This window comes from Mastigoproctus giganteus, chromosome 4 (genome assembly GCF_048544385.1).
Source record: "Mastigoproctus giganteus isolate SK-2022 chromosome 4, ASM4854438v1, whole genome shotgun sequence".
Taxonomy (NCBI): Eukaryota; Metazoa; Arthropoda; class Arachnida; order Uropygi; family Thelyphonidae; genus Mastigoproctus; species Mastigoproctus giganteus.
The window spans coordinates 197,841,445-197,857,518 of record NC_143578.1 but is presented as its reverse complement, the minus strand read 5'-3'; the positions used below and the strand labels follow the sequence as shown (position 1 = coordinate 197,857,518).

At 36.8% G+C, this 16,074-nt stretch overlaps 1 protein-coding gene across 1 annotated transcript in view; it reads left to right on the top strand.

Moving 5' to 3' along the window:
* LOC150087313 (E3 ubiquitin-protein ligase LRSAM1-like) overlaps positions 1-16,074 on the top strand; it is a 533,929-nt gene that overhangs the window by 273,152 nt on the left and 244,703 nt on the right. The window contains exon 11 of the mRNA XM_090372443.1: positions 11,880-11,967. Coding sequence (XP_090228569.1) covers positions 11,880-11,967 — 88 coding nt within the window. The remainder of the gene's footprint in view (positions 1-11,879; positions 11,968-16,074) is intronic.

The window sequence follows — 16,074 nt, the reverse complement described above, 5'->3', positions numbered from 1 at the left end:
CCCTTCTTTCTAGTGTGTATATAAGTATGACTTATATAAACCAAAGGCTTTGCTGCTTTTCTTTGTATTTGTCAGAGACTTCTTGTGTTCTGCATTAGTTTTCCTAACCTCCTGTGTAACTTGCCGCCTAGTTCATATATACCGTAAGCTTCTATATCTGCTGATAATTTATAAGCATTCCCTTGCATTTTCCTTCTCTGCTACAAGTGTCATCAGTTTAGATCTAAGCCTTAAACAGTATCCCTTGTTATTAAAAGCTTTGTAGCTTCTACAATTACTTCCCTGAACGCTTCCCATTTAGAATTTGCTGATCACTACATATCTTTTAAAAATTGTCTGAGACCACCATATGAAAGCAAAAGACTTTCCATTTCCCTCAACAGTAGTTACATCTTTAGTAAATCTCATATAAATACATTCTGATCATTGCCACTTAGTGGTTCTTTTATCTACAGATATTTGATGCATGAAGACCCACTGATATTAGATCAAAAGCATTGCATTTTCTCATTGCCTCTCTAACATGCTAGTACTAGGAATGTTGCAACATGAATGGAGGACATTTTGAGCACCTAAGAGACCACCATATGAAAGCAAAAGACTTTCCCTTTCCCTCAACAGTAGTTACATCTTTAGTAAATCTCATATAAATACACTCTGATCACTACCACTTAGTGGTTCTTTTATTTACAGATATTTGATGCATGAAGACCCACTGATATTAGATCAAAAGCATTGCATTTTCTCATTGCCTCTCTAATATGCTAGTACTGAAAACAGTCATCCAGTAAATCCACAGAAGCCTTGCTACTGTGTGAGTGACCATCCCACGAGTTCAACATTTACCTAATTTATTTGTCTGTACAGTTGTTCATTATACATAACATAGCTATTATAATGAACAACTCCTACCCTCAGTTTTATTTTCCCAGTTCTTTTGCCACACCAGCTGAACTGTCCTTCCTGTAGATGTGTGGAAGTTTGCCTTTAGCCAGCAGGTGGTTTATTGTTGGAACAGGCTTTCAGCTGTTATTGTGGAAGTGGATAGTTTTAATAAATTCAAGGAAGAACTAAACAAATTCTTTGAGCGTATGGATGAGAGAAACGTGTAGTGTTTTTTTTTTTTTTTTTCATTTTGCTGATGCTATATAAGCTTGCTTTCTTGTATCATTTGTTGTTACTACTACATTTTACTCCCCATATTCAAATTCTGTATCCTCTATGTTTGAGTAACATGTCTTTAATATACCTACTTGTCCAAATTTGATGACTTAAGCAGTACTTCATCAAATTTATTTACTGTGCTCCTAGTATTAGTGTACACACAAGTATGCTTGCACTTGTTTGTACCCTTAGTAACCCTAACACAGGCCATGTATTTGATTGTTCCAGGCTGCTGCATGTTACAATAGAATCAGTGCAAGAACAGAACCACTTACACCTCTGCCTGAGGCTGCTATTAATCTGTTTGTGTCCTTTGAGACATTTGAGGGATACAGACAAATACAGGCTACCTAACATTACTTTAATAGAATCAGCAAACATTCTTGATTCCTTCTATTTAATTACAGACAAGCAAAGACCATGCTGGGAAAAATTTGTACTACAGCGCCAAAGTGATCAACAAAGTTCTCATGATATATTCCCTCTAGCATGTATGTGAAAAATTGCAAACACTACCAATTATAATCCTAACACATGACTTTTTTTCAACATTGCCCTGTACTTGCTAAGTATATCCTCAGATGTACTACTCTTAATATCATTAGCACCAATATGTACAGTAGTATCACCCTTTGGGTGCTTAAAATGTGATAACTGCTCCTCTATACAACATCATCAATTTTAATCCCTAGAAGACATACCCTGGTCCTATTCTTGTCCTTTTTGCATAATATATATAGCCCATTTTCTTTGCAGTCAAGTCACTAACTACAGAGTGGGCCAAAAGTAGGTATATAGTACTGATTGGGTCATGTTTAGTCTCTTAGGTGCTCAAAATGTCCTCCATCAACGTTGCAACATTCCTGGAACCTCTCTCCGACACAAAGGAACACATAAATGCATCTTCAAGATGGTGGGACTGTTAGTAATTCTACGTATAATCTCCATGCACAAGCACACTGTGGGTGACCACTCAGGTGTGAACCAACTTAAGCAGGGGTCGAGGTGAGGCACCCACACCACATGGAAGAATGCTGCCCCTCTGCGTTACTAGGCAATACTAGGTGGTGAATGACTGTCATCAACCGGGGCACTTTGCTTATTGAAGGTTTGAAGTGGTGGAACCCATGTTTAGACTCCAGAACTAAGTTCCGGTCAACCCTTACCCATCTCTTCCATCATGCAGTATGACTGATGAATTTTCAGGTTATGATAAATGATGAGATCCAGTCTTCCTTACATTTCAAAGGTACAGCTCTAAAACAGTGTTCACAGTCCGGCCGCTACTTAGTACACCGGACTGAACCTATTAGTAACTCTTTAGGAGGTTTCCGGATCAGCTAGTGTGTAATCTTGCTACCTCTACTCTGTGACTTGAGGGAGTCCAAGTAGTGTGTATGTGGAGGGCATTGTCGAGGCCACGTTATGTCAAGGATCTGGGTATATTCTTGCCATGTGTATGCCATATCCAAAAATTTCATTACTTCATACAGCATGTCCCCCGCCCCCACTTTTTCTTACTATTGAATACACCATGAATTGTCAAACTAATAGAGTAAGCTTATCTGTGAAAAGATCTAAACCTCTCAAACACTTCCTAGATAATTTCACAAATATATGTGGTCTCAGTTCTAATTCCACTTGCAGTCTGCCAAACCCCACATACGTTTTCTAACAGAATCTCAGTTATCAGTTGATTCAACTACTGCTCACCTCAGTTGCCCAAATTATTCGCTGTATGATCCTTTTGCCTCAAAGGTGGTACTTGTGCAGATGTTCATTCCGAACATCTGCACAAGTACCACTAGAGACTTGGTAATTTGGAATCTCCTCTTTTCAATCTTCTCAGGCTTAAAAATCTCTCTACTTCACTGTGTCAAATTCATCTGTTGTCTCTATCATTCTCCCAACTCCACTAATCACTCGGAACTCTTGACTTCCTTTCTTTGCAACGTGAATTTCTCCAGTCCAACTTTCCTAATGGTGAGGTAATTTTCCTTGGTGATTTTAATGTTCACAACTCAAGCTGGCTTCCATTTACTAGTCACACAGATCCAGCTGGTTGAGATGCTCTGGCTTTTGCAATTACTAATGATCTTGCACAAATTTTTACCTACCAGAATACTGGACAATCCTCTGGACAATGCTTGATGTTTTTCTCACAAACAACCCTTCTAAGTAAACTGTCGAATTGAGTGGTCCTTTAGGCACCTCAGATCACAACTTGGTGATCGTCTCTTCAATGAGATAAAGGCTCCAATGGAGTCTTTATCTCATGACTATTCCCAACCTCATATTGTTTGGCATTACAAGAATGCGAAATGGGATGACCTGCGAGATTTCTTTTCCTTGGTTGGATTACCGTTTCAAAACTTCTCATGTCAATGTTTGCTCAGATCGTGTCAGTGAAATTATTCTTGTAGGTAATGGAATCCTTTATTCCACACTTCACTTTAAAATCTTGTCCTTTTTCTAAACCTTGGTTTTCCAATAAGGCTGTGATAAGGCTGTTGAAGAGAAGAACGTTGTATATCATAATTATCTTGTTTCCAATTCTTTAGTTTCAATTTATGCCTACACCAAAGCTCGCAACAATTGTAAAGCAATTATTAACCAGTCCAAACTAGATTTTGAACAAGCTAAGAGTAGAAAACTTGATTCTTGCTGTAATGGTAGCCAAGCATTCTGGTCTCTTGCCAAAGCTATTGGCCACAACTTTATTGCCCATCTCTGCTCCCACCTCTGTCCAAACCAGATGGTTCTGTTGTCACTTCAGCCAAGGATAAAGCTGACCTGCTAGCATCCCATTTTTCTTCAAACTCATGTATTAATGATCTTTGTAAAACTCTTCCCAGCATTCCCAACACGCTCCATTCAATGCCTCCTGTAGTCTTCTGTCAAAAGGATATCAGAAGGAATTTTACGAAACTTGATGCTAAGAAAGCTCCAGGTCCCGATGGTATTTCTCCTCTTGTTCTCAAAACCTGTGGTCCTGAACTTACTCCTGTTGTTTTGCTGCCTTTTTTCACTTTCTTATTCCAAATTTTTTTTTCCTTCGGCTTGGAAATTTGCTCATATCCAGCCAGTTCCTAAAAAGGGTGACAAATCCCTCCCATCCAATTATCGTCCCATTGCAATTACTTCTACTCTTTCTAAAGTAATGGAGAAATCAATTAACCAGCAATTCTTTAAACTACCTAGAAACCTTCTGTCTGGTCAACGATCGCCAGTATGCATTCCGTCAGTGTCAATCCACTGGTGATATTCTAGCTTAGGTTACCAATTTATGGACAAATTCAATGGAAAAGTTTTGTGAAACACAAGCAGTTGCTCAACATCTCAAAGTCTTTTGATTGTGTTTGGCATAAAGGTCTTCTAAACAAGCTTCCATCTTATGGTATGACCTGGATTTGGCGCATTATAGCCTCAGTTGCTGATGCGCCAAAAAAAACCTAAATCAAATCAAACCATCTTATGGTTTGCCAATTGTTTTTTGTAATTGCTTATCCAGATTTCTCTCTGATCACTCACTGAGGGTGATGGTAAATAGCTCTCTGTCTTCTATCTTTTCCACTAATGCTGGTGTCTCCAATGGTTCAGTTCTTTCCCCCACTCTTTTCCTCTTGTATGTTAATGATCTTCTTCCATTGACTGGAAATCCTATCCATAGTTTTGCCGATGGTAGCACATTGCATTCCACTTTTCATTTTGGGAACTTTGCCCTGCTCAATCAGCAACTTTTCGAATATCTGCTACTAATTCCTTAAATTCCGATCTCCAGGTAATCCTCCAGTGGGGCAAAGACAACTTAGTTGATATCCCAGGAACTCACATATAGTGAGTATGGGCTTGGCACACCCAGTGTCCTGAGCTGTATATCATCATTCTTCTCTTTCTTGGTGATTCCCTTCTACTTTTGACTCTCTCTCTCTCTCTCTCTCTCTCTCTCTCTCTCTCTGTGGGTAACTCCGGAATTTTTTTGGCTGGTGCAGCATAAGCCTCAGGCTTCCTTGCACTATGTAGCTAATATAATAATAATAGTAATAAAATTTCAATCCTTCTAAAACTGTCTTTTCTTATATCTTACCAAAAGGATTCTTCTGCTCCTATGCTTATCTTTGGTGTCACTCCGATTTCCAAAAAAAATGATATATCTCTTTTGGGGATTACCTTGACTTCTAATCTCTCTTGGCACAAGCACATTACAAATAATTCTTCTTCTGCCCTACCATGGCATATTGTTCCCACATCTGGGGCAGTGCCCCCAAAACCTCCCACAGGCTTCTAGATTCCATTCAGAAGAGAGCAAATAGGTTAATTAATGGCTCCTCTCTAACAGAGTCTCTGCACTCACTGTCTCATAGATGTACTGTTTCTGCTTCATGCCTTTTTTACAGATACATTCGTGGGCACTGTTCTTCTGAATTAGCTTCTGTAATTCCTGCTTTCTCTTTCAAAACAGTCCGAACATATGCTGCCACCAGCCAAAATCCATTTATTGTCCAACTTCAAACTCACAGAACCAACTTTTCATCTTCCTTGTTTATTCATTCAACTACCGTTTTCTGGAACAACCTTCCTTCATATGTATTTCTTGAAAATTACAGTTTACAGAAGTTCAAGTCTAATGTCAATAAATATCTTCTTTCGTCTTCTCAACCTCCAACCCATGCATGGTTCTAATACCTCTTGTGTTTGGGGTTTTCATAAAAAAAAAAAAAGGAAAAAAAATTCTGGTTAGCACGAATGTCGATAAATTCGTTAGAGAAGAAATCCTTTAATTCGTCCACTGTGTGGGGTTTCCTCTCAAAAACCATCTCCTTTACTATGCTCCAAAAAAAGAAGTCCATGGGTGTCAAGTCAGGTGAACGTGGCAACCATTCAATGCTGCCACGTCTCCCGATCCAATGTTGTGGGAAGGTCGTGTCAAGGTACCTCCACACCATCAAAGCAAAATGAGGAGAGGTCCCATCTTGTTGAAAGAACAGTTCGGCGAAGTCAGTCCTGGTTGCGAGTTGTGGCACCACCATGTTACGCAACATGTTTAGGTAATTTTTACCATCTACAGTTGTATTGGGAAAAAAAAAAAACCGGCACCATGACACCATCGCTGGACAGTCCACCCCACACAGTGACACCTGGCTGGTTCTGTTCAGAAAATCCTCATGATAGTCACATGAGCATTTTCATCTGCCCAGTACACACAATTATGCCTGTTCATGTGGCCTGACAACTTGAAACAGGCTTCATTTGACCAGATGATCTTATCAAGAAGGTCTGGTTGGTCAGAAATTTGGTTACGCATTATCGTACAGAATTGCAACCTACGGTCTGAATCGTCCTCCAAAATGCCGTGTAAAAGTCCTGGATGGTACAGCTTCGATTTCGATTTACGCATTAAGCATCACAACGACATTCTTAGTATGGATAGCTCCTGAGACGCATGTCGTGTGGACTTTTTCGGACTGTTCACGAATGTCAGGGTGACTCTCATCTCATTCTCCTCTGTCACAAATGTCCAAGGATGTTCAGATTTCGGCACATTAACCACTGAACCCGTTGCATCAAATTTATCTCTGATACAATAAATTGTCAGACGTGTTGGTGGAGCAGTTTCAAATGCCTCTTGCCATGCTCTGTGCACCTTTTTGGCATTTTCAGTCGTCCAATACTGCTTCAGAATCCACTTTCTTTGTTCTTCACCCAGACCCCCTGCCATCGTTCTCAATACCTGTAAAATAAAATAAATCATAATGAAAAATAAAAATAAAATATCCTTCTTATTACCTGTAAACTAAAAAGAAATAATAACGAAAAATTAAAATAAAATAAAAATACCATGACCCGATTAGTACTGTATACCTACTTTTGGCCCACCCTGTATAGCAACTTCCATTTTGACTATTGGAAGTCATTATGTTGTATGATTCTGGATCATAGAATCTAGTGTTGGGCTTGGAATTTTGATGCTTAATGGGCCTCTCTCTTTTAATCCTTTATTAAACCTACAAGGGTGGTTAAATAAAGAATCACCCTGACCTAACTGCAGAGGTGCTTGCCTGTTGATTCTTGGCACAGGTTTTAGTCCTTCTCTACATAGCCACTGTGCAGATTTACACATTTTTCCCATTTTTGTAGAAGTGGTGAGGTTGGTCTTTGAACCATGACTCTGTTGCAGAAATTGAGTGTCTTGTCATTAGGGAAGTGGGTCCCCAAAAGAAATGATTTGAGGGAAGGAAACAAGAAGTTCGATGATGCAAGATCGGGTGAGTAGGCTGGATGGGGCTGTATTTCATATCCATGTGTTGTTTGTGTATTTCATGCTTGTGTTGTTGCAGTTTCAGAAGTGTGAACTGGGGCATTGTCCTCAAGCATTCTCACACCTTTGGGCAGAATGCCATGCCTACATGTTTTGATTTTCTCCCGTAATTTTTTGAGTAAGTTGGCATAATAGGCATCTGTAATTGTTCTACCTTTTGGCAGGTAATCAGTCATTATTATGCCTTTCTCATCCCAAAACACTGTCAGCAAGACCTTTCCTGCTGCACTTGGACCCTTGCCTTCTCAGGATGAAAGTTGGATACAACTTTCATCCTGAGTGATTAGACGAGAGAAAAAGTCTTCCTCATTTTTTTGGCACAGGGCTAAAACTCATGTGATTTCTGTTGTCAGTCAGTCTTCTGGAAACCAGTCAATAATTAGGGAATCCATCTTGCACTCAATTTCCATAAATGGAGTTGGTCGTGAAGGATTGTTTCAACAGAGCCCACACTGATCTTCAGCTCCTGGGACAATTCATGCACAGATATCCGGTGATCTTCCATGATTAACGACTCCACTTTTCTGATTGTGCTGTCATCAGTGGCTGAATGGGTTCAGATTCTACCGATGTCCAACATATACAGCAGTTATCTCTTCGTGGATTGCTTTAGGAGATTTCCCCTTCAAGAACAGATACCGGATTACAGCTCTGCCTTCAACTTTGTCCATGATGCTACTTCATCACACATTCAGCTCTGTAAGAGAAAAACAAATTAAGACACAGGGCTGAAATTTTACCCCTTTAGTAAATTTTACACACAAAATATCATGACTCTGCAATATGTGGAAGTAGGTGAGGGTGATTCTTTCTTGAACCATCCTCGTATCCTTCAAGCCCTCATATAATCCCATCAGAATGCTGAATTATGCTTAACCTCATGCTCTTTGCATTGAACACATATAGAACCATTCCCTTTGGCTGTATCATATCCTGCTAAAGGTAGCTTCAAAAGGAGGGAACAACCTAAGCTTTCCACTGTTTTGAGCTCTTTACTATGCTGCTCTAGTATGAGGCATGATTTTGGTCTAAACTTAATTTTAAAAAAAAAATGCACATGCACAAAACTAATAGATACAAAAATAATAACTCTATACTGATCACTCTTATTTGATGGCAGTAGTAACTAGATTATTTTAAATTGTCATGTACTATGTGATATAGTTTGTTATAAAATCACACTTGTGTTGATAAATTCATAGTTTATGGATCCAAAATATCATTTTTAATATTAATTGCACTCATACAAAACTACATAGAAAACTCCAAAATAGCATCTATATCATCCCTAAATCAGTACTGTATCAATGGCATAGAATCAAGCATTCCTATATCTATACATTTCCAGAAGTAAACTTTCATATTTTAAGCAACTTCAGAGACCAAATAAAGAAAAAATTCACCAATTTAAATTAGATAAACACAAATGACAACCACACTACTAATTTTAAACAAAATATAACAGAATAAGAGCTTTTTAAGCAATATAGGAAGTTCTGCTTACCTGCTATCAGGAAGCAATCCAATCCAGAGCTAGCCTTGACAGCAGTCCAGTTTTAACGAAACCCTCCATCCCCGTGCACAAAAGGTATTTTGAAACTTATAGTACATTAGAACGTCGGTTATCCAGAATAATTTGAAAGCTGAGCTTTCTTTTTTTTTTTTTTTAGTACAGTAACGGCAATTATAGTGATCACGTATGCAAATTGAATTTTGATTCTAATAAGCGAAAGATCGAGTTTACTACATGTTTGTAACAGATTGTACAAACAAAAAGCCCAATAAACCGAAAACTGCAAATTTGTTTTATGGTTGTGACCTCTAGAATTCTGTGTGACCTTCAGAAATGTAAGTTTGCTTTAAAAAAATATGTGATATTTTTCTAAATGAAAACCATGAATGAATTTCAGATTAGTTTAGCTCCAGATTCGGTAAGAATAATATTGGCCCGAAACTGTGTAATTTATTATTTTTCTCAGTTTTTTACAGTAAAATGTGAATGAAATGAAAACGTGTAGTTTTAACATTGCAACAAAAAATGGAAATTATTATAATAGAATTAGAAAAGGTGAAAATTTAGGAAATCTCTCTAAAGAGTTTAATGTGGAGACGTCAACCATTTACGACATCAAGAAAAATTCCAGTGCTATAACAGAATTTGTGTCGATTATGGATCGTGAAGGAGGATCTAGCAGGAAAAAGACGATGTCGAAACCTGAAAATTCCGCTTTAGAGAGTGCACTTTATTTGTAGTTTCTTGAGAAGCGAAGTTTAGGTGAACTAGTCTCTGGCTCAATGTTGTGTGAAAAAGCATTGGATTTTAATCAAAAATTAAGAGGTAATGAAGATTTTAAGGCAAGAAAAGTTGGCTAAAAAACTTTAAACTGAGACACGGTATATGTGAACTAGATATTCAAGGCGAGAAACTTTCTGCAGATGAATCAGGAGCAGTGTCCTTGTAAGTTTGCTTCAGTTATAGCAGATTAAGAGAAAAAACATTTATAATGTTGATGAGATGGGCTTATTATGGAAAGCATTACCGAGAAAAACTCTAGCCACTAAAAGAGAAATGCCTGTACCAGGTTTTAAGATGAGAAAAGAGCGAGTTACAATTGCTAGGAGTGCAAATGCTACTGGGATGCACAGATTGTCCATGTTTGTTATCAATAAGTCGAAAAGACTGAGCACATTTAAAAATCTTTCTAATTTTCCTGGTTTATATAAAATTGCCTGGATGGATGTTTCTGTTTTCTGAGATTGGTTTATAATTTTTTTTATTTAATTAATCTTAATTATTTAATTTAATCGAAAGGAGGTAAGATTAAATAAATTTAAATCATACCTTATGTTCAATTATCCGGAAAATTCGGCTATCTAGAAGAGGTCTGACATCAATTATTCCATCAATTATTGCTCTACTGTACTTAGCCATGCATGGGTTGACATCTCAGAAGCAAAAGCTTCTTGTTAACATTAGACTTGAATTTCTGTATATTGTAATTTTCAGGAAATGTGTTTGAAGCAAGGGTTGTTTCAGAGACAGGGGCGTTCCTAGGGTATGTGGCATCCCCTTTAAAATTCTCTTCATATGTGTATGTAAGTTTCAGGTTTTCAGGCGCCCCCTTGAACATTGCCGCCTGGGTGCAGTGCACTGCTTGCAACTTCGGGACGGCCCGCCCCGTTCAGAGACCAGACTTAGAAAGGATAAATGAAGAAAAGTTTGTTCTGTTAGTTTTGAATTAGACAGTGAATGGATGTTAACTGCTTAGGGACACCACTCCAGATGTGGAAACAATGTCCCATAGTAGGACAGATTCATTAAGGGGATGAGCATAGGATCAGTCGTCTTGTCTTATTTCTTGCAAGAAATAAGACAAGACTGAACTTGACTGATGGAAGTTAACCATCTAAAACTGGCAACCCAGTTTCAAAAAGCAGAAAGCCAACCATATAATGGGAGCTTGTTTAGATGACTTTTTTTTTTTTGCCAAGCATGATCAAAAGTCTTAGAAATGTGGAGAGCAACTTCCAGAGTTTCACTAACTTTTTCCATCATATTTGCCTAAAGATAATTAAAGGACCAATATATTACTACTGAATTGACACTAAAAGAATTATATTGGTGATGATTTATCAGATGGAAGGTTTCCATAGAGTATGAGTTTGTAGTTGATGGATTTCTTCATTATTTTAGAAAGAGTGTATGGTGCAAGGGAGGGATTTCTTGGCTTTTTTTTTTTTTTTGTGTCGAACCAGCTGGATGCAAGCAAATTTCCCTGTGGAAAAACACCAGTAGAATAAGAAATTATAAAAAGTTGCCATCAGATCCTGTAGCTTTATTGTCATCAAATTTTGTTCAGAATTGTTCTAATATCCTTCTTTTGGAAGACCACGGGACTCATTGAGTGAAATATATTTTTAAAAGTAGAAGCCGATTCTCCAAAGTCATTGATACAGGAGTTAAGTGAAAAGTAGGATGCTAATAAGCCAACTTTATATTTAACTAAGAATGCAACAGAAATGTTGGGCTATAACAAAGGTGAAAACAGTGAAGTCATAGTGGAAATTCTCCATGGTTTCTGGTCACAACCTTTGCCCATTTATCGATTTAACATTTATTCAAAGATAAACATCATTTCTTGGTCTTAGCAATGCTGAGTACCTGTACCTGATCTAGACAGTCCAGTGATATATATATATATATATATTTTTTTTTTTTTTCCCCTCTTTAAGAACTGCTAATAAGCTGCACCCCAACTTTAAAAACTTTGATTTTATTAAGTAATATTAAGAAATGATTCTCAATATTCATTAATGATTTTCATTTTTTAATTTTCCAACTAAGTACTGAAATATTTTAGTTTTTTTTTTTTCACTTATTTTGTCATAATTTTAGCTGCTATGAAAGAAATGTTGCAAGCAGAAGAACGACAAAGAGAGTATGAAGCCGGACGCAGAGAAATTGTTAAAGATTTGCAAGAAAGGTAAACTTTAACTTTGTAAAACCAGTAATGCAGAAAATAAATATTTATAAAACTGTTAACTCTCTTAAGGAGAATAATTGATTGACTCTGTGTAATTATCCTTTAATATCATGCCAGGCAACTTGAAACATAAAACAGAATTTTGAACACTGGTATTTTAAACTTATATTACTTAATTAGGGCAGCCCCTGTAGCCAAGTGGTCAGGAGCGGGAGTGCAGTAGCACACGCTCTTTGAGTAAACCAGGGTTCAAGCCCCTGACTGCTAAATATGATCTGCCAACCCTCACTGGACCAGCGTGGCAGATTATGGTCCATTTCCCTCAACATGAATCATTGAGGAGGCTTCCGTCTTGCAGTGGATTGATAATGGTTGTAGTAATTATCAATTTTCTAAAACAACAACAAAAAAAGCACCACCATAAATACCTGTTATTTTTTTCAATGACATTTCTCACCCTTTGAAAATTTGGATTCTTCAAGAGTAACCATTTGTTACTCTAAAATAAAATAACATATTCATGCTAGAAATAGTAATTTAAAAAAAAATAAAAATAAAAATAAACTTTCATTGTCTGAATGATTTTGTTGGCAGATTTTTATAAACCAACTTTAAAGAACTTTATAATGCATTGGCAATGGTAGGGGTGTATTGTTGTTTTTTGTGATTTTATGGGTGCGAAAAGCTACTTCAGCTATGTTACGTCTATTCGAGTTTTGCTTTTATTGGTTAAATTGTTACTGATGTTGGTGTATTAGCTGTAGTTGGTAAGATTTATTAAATCATACCAACTGCATATCTAATACACCAACATCAGTAGTCTAAATCTGTTTTGGAACCATCAGTCTATACGTGAGAGTAGTCGGAGAGCATTGGATAGGCGAAATGTAGCTGTTTCTTATGTTGTTATGTGATGCCGTTTTGTTTCCATTTTGTGAGATCCATGTCACAATCTAATGAACTGGTTTTCTGTGGTTAAGGGATGTGTGGTTATCTTGGTAGATTTTATCTACACTTAAGTTCCATTGTGAAAGTAATCATTTTAGTCGGATACTCGCTAGTTTGCATATGCTAGATTTATTATTATATAAGGTTTCCCAATTTGAGTTATACAGTCTGTCCTTGTATATAGCACGATAGTTGTGTTCCTAGAAACCCTCGTGCAATGCAAAATCGTGCAATATAAATAACAGGCCCTATGGGAAAAGTGGGGTTAGGTGCCGACCACCCAAGATTGAACACACATTTGGAACCAAAACATTACCAAACACAATAAATAATCGGGTAATTTTAATCGTTATAAAATACGTAAGTATTTTATAACGATTAAAATACGTAAGTATTTTATAACGATTAAAATACGTAATAAAAAATAATATATATATATATTTTTTATTATAATATAATAAATAATAAAAAAATAAATATTTTTTATAATACGTAAGTATAAATTATAATACGTAAGTCGTAATAAAATGCTTACGTATTTTATTACGACTATTACGTAATAAAATATTGCTAATGCTTTTGCTTCTATCGTAAGCAAACTTGTTTTTTGTTTGATTTTCTATCCAAACAGATGACAGCCATTCCATCTCTTCCAATTCTTGTGTTAATCTAATGGATTTTAATTACACTTTGAGTTGTTCCCGCTATGAAAGTTGTTTTTATTTTCTCCGCATTCTTTGTAATTCTCGGCGTTGCCTCATTTAGGTCTGTAGCACGTGCAACATCACATGGTCTTTCATTTCGCTCAAAGCGTTTCACAATTTCATATTTTTTTCTCTATCAACAGAGGCGGACTGGCCATAAGCCTTACCCGGGAAATCCCGGTGGGCCGGAGGCCGGTGTGATTTTGGCCATAAACCGTAGTATGAGGCCACTATAAATTTTGCCGGGTAAGAATTTTTGACCCAGTCCGCCTCTGTTTATCGATACAGTATTGCTTTTATTTTTCTCTCTGAATATGCAGTGTCTTCGCCAGGACGCTTCCTTTTCACACCTTTTAAGTATTTTACTAATTTTTAGGGAATAAAGAACAATTACAAAACGAGGTGGCACGCTTGATACACATAAACAAAGCTGAGCGCATGTAGCAACTGAATAAACAACACCGTAAAGGCCGAGATACATTATTTACACCCCACATTTTACTAAAGCACATACTGGGGGTTACTACCATAAAACAATAAAAACAATTTCCAGTTTCGTTTCTGCTAGTGGAATCTGTTATAAACTGGTAGTAAACTCCATATAATTGCATTTGCGATTATACCGATAGCTGGAATTGTGTTGGTTTTTACGTTATTATGGTGAAATGTCTTTCCCCTTCACTGATATAAATCACATAAATACATTTTCAGAATCTTTTTCATTCCTATCGTGTTGCGTTCAGTTGAGGTGATTCCGCGTTCGACTGCCATTTCTTGTAAACACAAAGGCGAATCGTGCATAAGCGAATTCGGTTCGTGTTATATAAGATAACGTTCCCCTATTTATAAATCGTGTATGATCGAATTCGTGTAATGTAAACACGTGTTATACGAGGACCGACTGTACAGATATTTTCTTGTTGCGTGTTTGAGAAGACTGGATTTTTATGGCATAGTTCAGAAGAAGAACTTGTTTATAAAGATCAAATGGGAGTTCATGGTCCTCTGTATATAAAGTGTACACTGCTGATGTATGAAATGTTCCAGAAACAACACTTAATGTGCTATGATGAATAGAGTCTGATCAATTTAAGATGCTTTTCCTAGCTAAGGAGTAGCTAATCATAATCTAATTTAGATCTTATCAGTGCACAATTAATATGTAGAAGTAAGTAACAATCAGCTCCCCATGTCGTTGCAGATACTGCTTGGAGAATGTTTAATTTGTTTAGATAGGCTGTGCATAGATATTTTATGTTTTCTAGGAAATTTAATTTGTTTTTCATGATTAATCCTAGAAGTCAGTCCTTGCTATGTTTCAGTGAGATTTGTTGATTGTTTATTCTTAGTTGATCAGGGTTCAGCTTTTTTTCTCTGCAGAAGTATATTGTTGCCCTCTTTTGTATTGAGATTCAATATCTGTTATATGTGTTATATGCCTCTATTTTATTTATATCACATTGGAGCTGTCTCTCTGTTGTCTGTATATTCTGTAATACATGAAATGGTGAGGTTGTTGGCATATAGATATGTTTCAACTATTTCTGGAATAACTTCTATGATAGGATTGATTTTGATTGCAAATAGGGTTGGACTGATCCTTACAGTACCCCCTCTTCTTGATTGTACTTTTGAGACAATATGATGGTAGTGGACTTGGAAAGTTCTTTAACACATGAAATTCCTGATGAACTTTGGCAGATGGCCTTGCATTCCTAATTTGTGCAAGATGCCATATCTCCAAGTAGCATCAAAAGCCTTCTCAATGTTAAGACATACATTAACAGGGTGTTTGTTTTGAGAAAAGTGTTGCGTATATTTGCTTTGGCCTTTTGTCATTATGTCTAGTGTTGATCTGTTTTTCTGAAACCATATTGGCTTGGACTAAAGAGATTATGTGAATAAATAAACCATGTTAACTGCTTAGTCACTGCTTTTTCTAAAGTTTTACGAAGATGGCCAGTAAGGGTAAGAGGGTGATAATTATTTGGATTTGAGTGTTCCTTCTCTGTTTTTGGAAAAGCCCGCACAAATGAGTGTTGCCCAAAGTCTGAATATATGCCTTCAAGATATATCGATTATAATTCAGTGAAGAGCGTGCATAATGATTTTCAGTGAGATGTTTAATCATTTGGTAATGGATTCCATCTGGGACTGCTGCACTTTGTTTTGATTTGGCTAAGGCTTTATGCAATTCATTTATAGAAAGGGTTGGTTGTATGGAATCTTGTGGGTTGTGTGGAAATTAATTTTCAAATTTGATTTTATGTATTTTTCAAATTTGAGCTTTATATTTTTGAAAGATTGGTCTGTATGATGATGTTGCTGACAATTCTGCAAGAGTTTCTCTTAATAGGTTTGCAATATTTTCTGGTTCAGTTATGCCATGAACTTTCCTGCTCATTATCGGCATAGAGTGTGTTGAGTATTTGTCTGAAATTTGTCTAATCTTATT